At 36.5% G+C, this 5714-nt stretch overlaps 1 protein-coding gene across 1 annotated transcript; it reads right to left on the minus strand.

Annotated features, from left to right (window-relative positions):
- Positions 1–2507: 2507 nt before the first annotated feature.
- LOC109697126 (fatty acid-binding protein 9) lies at positions 2508–5490 on the minus strand. Its single transcript, XM_020180535.2, has 4 exons — positions 5333–5490; positions 3437–3609; positions 2847–2948; positions 2508–2683 (listed from the first exon to the last, which is right to left on the minus strand). The coding sequence occupies exons 1-4, from the start codon at positions 5403–5405 to the stop codon at positions 2633–2635; spliced, it is 399 nt and encodes a 132-aa protein (XP_020036124.1). The 5' UTR covers positions 5406–5490; the 3' UTR covers positions 2508–2632.
- Between the last annotated feature and the right edge of the window lie 224 nt (positions 5491–5714).

The raw sequence follows: 5714 nt of genomic DNA on the forward strand, positions 1-5714 counted from the left end.
TGTCCATCAGGTAAAGGAGAAAACTAAGTTGGTTAAGGCATTCATGTAGGCCCTCATGGAGCCATCAATGGCAGAAGATGCTGCAAGTCCAGCTCTGATGTGTCCCCCAACCCCTTCTACCTCACTTCAGGCTTCTCTGGGGCAATACATGAGGTCTGTCCTATCAATGGTTAGATGGTCCCTCTCCACCTTCTTAAAAGAAGGACAAGGGGCCTAGATCCCAAACTTCAAAAAGAATAACTTAATTTTCTCCCTTAATGTTCAAAATGGAAATTGTAAGAACATGTCATTTTGGGGTTAGGTTATGCCCTGATATTTTATCCTAAGGTTCCATCTGTCTTTAGTTAATATCTTTGGGATAGTCAGCAGTCTTTTTATAACCACTGAAGAAAAATATGCCATTTTATGTTCATTGCATTTTTGGTGCAAAGGTATGAATATTAAATACTACTAAGAATGTTCAAAGTGTCAATTATTTACTGAGTAGTACTGGGTAACACAAAAGAATATCTGGTGAATTATTCTGGGATAGTTAATATCAATGATAGCATTAGTGTGATTGGTTTTTAGTTAATTAGTACTTTCCTATGAACTTTGATGTGGATCTAAAGCATAATGATATTCTGCTAAGTCATTCAGGCTAAAAAATTCAAAATAAAATATACTTTCCTGTGTGGCTTATAAAAGATATTCTCAGTTCTTTTATTTCAAATCATCTTGGAGACTAAATGAATCATGACTTTTTATTGATCAAAGCACTGTAATGAAATCTCACACTTATCCTTTATCTACAAACCTGATGCAATGTGACTATTTTGTGATTTGCTTAGAGATAAATACTTAGATTTTTGGAAGCAAGTTAGATATACCAAGAGACTAATTATGTGAAAGTTCTTAGTAAAGATTCTAAGTATATATTTGAATATTTTTTACAAAAATTTTGGCATCATTTGACAAAATTAAGGGGCTAGGGTTTCAAGATGCCTCTGCTTCATGAAAGAGCAAAAGGCGGTTGTGAAACTCTGCCCAATGCACTGCTGTTTTCCAGCACCTAAGATAGCAGCAGGCACAATGGTCATCAGAAAGGAATGTGTCGAATGAATGAATGGATGATTCCTTAAAGAGTGATATTTATATATACTTAAGTTCTTTAAGAAGGTGAACAAGCCAGATGGAGGGTGAGTCAAGTGATACAGCACCTGCCTAGAAAGCTCAAAGACCTGAGCTCAAACACCAGTACCATATATATATGTATATATATATACAAGTACCATATATATACATATATATATATATATATATATATATATATATATGGAAAGAGGACAAGCCAAGTGGGTTGAATATTACTGGTCACAGACAGTGGCTGTGCGGCCAGTGCACAGCTGAATGCTTACAGGTCTTTATGTCTAATATGACAGCCCTTCCCTTGGCCAAGGACTCAGTTTATACTCCCACTCTGTACTTTAATCTTTTTGTTCATTATTTCATTATTCTTCAATTTCACCTTCCAAAGATGACCATAACCCTCGGTTTGCCTAGTAAGTCCCCAGCCTTTATGCCTGTGTGTAATTCTTAATAACTGCTCACCTAGTTTGGATGACTATGGATAGTCTACATTAATTCACATTCAACATGGCTCTGAACTTGTGTTTGGCCAACTGCTATTTCTTTTTCAATTTGAGGGACCTGATTATTTGCAGAATTCCTCCTTTTTCTTTTCCTCCTTCCACTGCTACAGAAGCCTCCATTTTACAGGCTTTGCCCTTTAACTTTCTCTCCATTGCTTTGAGAACACTCCTACCTAGCAGTAGCAATCGGTGAAACTGTTAAGATACTTGTGAAGTTCCAACAGTTGTGTTCTCACTAGACATTTAGAGATTTGGGCCTGGCATTTTATAAAATGCCAGTCAGCAAGTGTTAAATCATCAACAGTGGTGAGAGATGAACAAGTCTGATTATCTTTAATGAATTTAGGGAGAAGAGAGACAATAGCTGCTTCAAAATCTATTTAGTCAGGGGCTGGTGGAGTAGTTCAAGTGATGGAGTACTTGTCTAACAATCATGAAGCCCTGTGTTCAAACCTCATCACCACCAAAAAAAGCTCTTTTATCACAACTCAACCACAGTGTACAATGTCTATTTTATACTCTGTTTTCCTGTCTATCCATCGTTATCATCCAATCCATATGTGATCTTTAAGTAAGGCTAGACTTCTCTAAAAATAAAAAGTCAGCAATGATTTTTTTTCTTACATCTATGTTGCCCAAAGTAGGCTCCAATGATATAATATATCCATATTTGAGGTCATGTGAATTTCAACATGACTTTGCAGAATGTCTTAACCTAAATGGAATGGGCTCATTGGTGGAAACTCAGGCCTGTGGCTAAGTAGGCAGGACAGAGGGGATATTGGTGTTGTTACAACCACACCACAGGCAAGTAGCTACTTCCTTCACCAATTCATCAGACTCTAACTCTTATTATTGAATAACTCTAAGCTGCACTTAATTTGATGCTTTTATTGAGCAACTTATATTGAGAATTTTTTTAAATCACTGGCCCTGAGGCATATTTTCTTCATGTACCGTTTTCTGTTATGAACAAGTTCTCCTTGATGACGCCCCATTTTTCACTCCTTTTCGAAGGTTCTAGTGCTGACAACATTATTCATGGTAAATTCCTAAAAGCAAAAAGGAATCTATTAGAGTTGGTAGTTGACAGGTTAAACTTGTCCTGCCTCTTGACCCCTAGACCAAACCCGTAATTCAGGGTACAAAAGAGTTGAGTAGTTTGACAGGTATCAAATAGAAATATATAAAAATATAAATTTAGAGAAAACTCACCACTACCATTTTTCCATCAACAATTTTTCTTTTAATTGTTGTTTCTTTGCCAAGCCATTTTTGGACATGAATCATTGTGTCACTGTCTAAGGTTACGATGCTCTACAAATGCGTAAAGAAATCAGTCAGATGTAGCAACCACCACATTGTAACTTATAAGAATAGACATCTACCTTTTAATTTAGGTTTTGAAATTCTGTTCTTCAAAATCCTTACCTTAATTCTTGTCATAATACTTTAATACTCTCAACCTAGAAGTCTCAAGAAATTATTCAATTAATGTTTTTCTCTGAGGCAAATAATTCCTAAGCTATTTGTGCTTAGTAGTTGTTCCTTTTCATGCAATCTTTTATGTAATGACAAAGTGACAGCAGAAAAAAAGGTGAGAACAATTTGAACTTCTTAGTCCTATTAAATCATCAGAATATTTAGCAAAAAGATTTACTTTAGAGACATGCAAATGTTAAACAGGTCCAAACTGACTTGGTAATAAATCAAAGGACAGATTAAACCACGCCTCAGCATCATCTGCTTGTTTTTTGTTTTTTCCCCTGGTTGCTGGACAGCAGGAAGATTTAGTTCTAACTGACCTTCACTTTCCGATTGTCTGCAGTGGTTTCATCAAATTCTTCTCCCAGCTTGAAGGAGATCTCAATGTTCCTTAAAGAACTTTCTGTTCGGATCTTCACAACTTCCCCATTGACACTAATACGGACGGTGGGCTTCACTAAGGCAGCCATGTTCCGGGCTGCAGAATTCACTCCTGTAAGACAGAGAAAGCAGCACACTTTATTCAGGTGTTTACACTTGTAACTTTCAAAGCATGCATACTTTCTCCACTGAAGTTTTAGCTAACATACAGTAACTTCTTTTATGTTCTGTTTGGTAATTGGATTGAATCAGGTCCTCCCAAATCATAAGGTAGAGTTAGTAATTCTGACATTTTTAAAAGCTAATTTCACTTTTTGAGACTATTGTCTTTCATCCAAAATGTCTATTTTGCATGGTGCCTTTCAGGGACCAAACGTTTGTTCTTTTCCTCACGGAAACTTACAAAGATGAGTATAGCAGGTATTTAGTTTACGCCCAGGGCCCTGTGGTTCAGGTTAGGGATTTTCCAGTGTCAAACTTGACTCTACAGTAGGTGAGCTGAGCTGACGCCTTCTCTCCATGAATCAGTACTAAACTCTGTTCCCCATTCAAATCAGGGAACAGATGTGATGTACTTCACTGCAGAGAAGTAGCGTTAAGCAGGAGAGTTGCAAAGAAGAAAGGCGCACTTACAGTCTAGACCCCAGCTTTGCCACCTGCAAGTGGGGGAGTGTTGACCTTCTCTACCCTTCAGCTTTCTCAGTAACGAAGTGTAGGTAACTAGTTCTCGCCTTACAGCTGTGTTGGGAGATTTGATGGAAGCCTTAGCATGGTACTGACAAAGTTGCTGCTCAGTAAATTTTCCCTCCTGGTGCTATGCCTAATCCCAGCTCCTTATCAGCCCGAGTTCTTTTCTACCTGTAAACCCCATGTTTCTTCTATATACCCCCCAAATTTTGAGTCAAACAAATGAATATATAAATCCATAAAGAGATAGGAAACTTATTACTTCCTGAGAAAGTTAATACTGACAAAGAAAGAGCAATAAGTATTATATTTATAAGCACACTGATTTATTATCTGGGATAAAGTCTGTTGTTTCATTGCATAGATTGGATACACATATTATTAATACTTGGAAGCATCCATTGATCACTCCCGGTAAGTTAAAAAAAAAAGAAGAAGAAAGTTCTTGGCTTTGTCTGTAGTTTATTATTGTAAAACAGGCTTTTCTTAACTAAATAGGAAAAAATAGTAAATAATCAATGTTCTTCTAGCATCAGTAAAAAACAACGCAGCTGCATTGATGCAACTCATAATTGCTATTTAACAGCTAATGTGAGTTAGAGGTAAAGGATAGGTAGGGTTATATTTCTGAGAAACATCCAATGGTGAGGCATTCAATGAGTAAAAGTGTTCTTCCCTTCTCCCACCGAAATTAGGAATTCTTCAAAATAACATTTTAAAATATCTCATGTGAATGAGAATTCTAAAAATTAACTAGAAATTTTGCTTTTTATTACTGCTGTTATAAAGTATAACTTGAAACAAACACTGAAACAAATTTAATTTTAGATAGTGATTACTATAAATTTGAAGCTAGAGAAAAATCTATTAAATGAAATGACCGAACTAAAGAGAAACGATATATAGAGTTAGCATGAAGCATTTTCCAAAAGGACAAATGGGCTTAAATATATAGATTATGACTACAGAGATATTTCTGAGCCTAGAATTTCAAAAAGACACAATTATTACCGAGAATAAGGAAAGACCAAAGTAGTATGGTAGTCGCATAACCCAAGATCACAAAAGAGAGAGAACTGTGGGAAAAGTCACTGCAAAATGCAAACCCAACCACATCAGTTCTCAAATCTTATACTACTATTTCTTACCCAGTTCTTTCATGTAATCATCAAAGTTTTCACTGGAGACCAGCTTCCAGGTTCCTACAAAGGACTCGACCATGATGGAAGGCTTTCTGAGAGACACTCACGACCAAACCTGGAGAAATGTGAGTGAGCATCACAGTGCTTCCAGCAGCTTCATTTAAAGAATGTTGTCATCACATGATACTCTCAGTAGCCAATGGGCTGCAGCAAGTCTAAGATCCTAGGCACCAGCATTTGACTCATTCTATTTACCTCCAAATTAAGAGACAAAAAATTAACATGCAAAGTTTAATTCAGGTCAGCCATTAAATCTTCTAGCAAAGAGACTGACACCTGAGTCACCTGATAAGTATTACTGTGGAATGGAGATAGTTTTCAATAGACA

The sequence above is a fragment of the Castor canadensis genome, chromosome 3 (genome assembly GCF_047511655.1).
Source record: "Castor canadensis chromosome 3, mCasCan1.hap1v2, whole genome shotgun sequence".
Lineage (NCBI taxonomy): Eukaryota > Metazoa > Chordata > Mammalia > Rodentia > Castoridae > Castor > Castor canadensis.

Excerpts from the sequence above, each read along its gene's own strand:
- LOC109697126 (XM_020180535.2), bottom strand. The coding sequence starts at position 5,405 with ATGGTCGAGTCCTTTGTAGGAACCTGGAAGCTGGTCTCCAGTGAAAAC. Across the intron at positions 3,610-5,332 it reads TGATTACATGAAAGAACTGG|GAGTGAATTCTGCAGCCCGG; the intron begins GTAAGAAATAGT and ends TCTGTCTTACAG. Across the intron at positions 2,684-2,846 it reads TTGATGGAAAAATGGTAGTG|GAATTTACCATGAATAATGT; the intron begins GTGAGTTTTCTC and ends TTTTGCTTTTAG.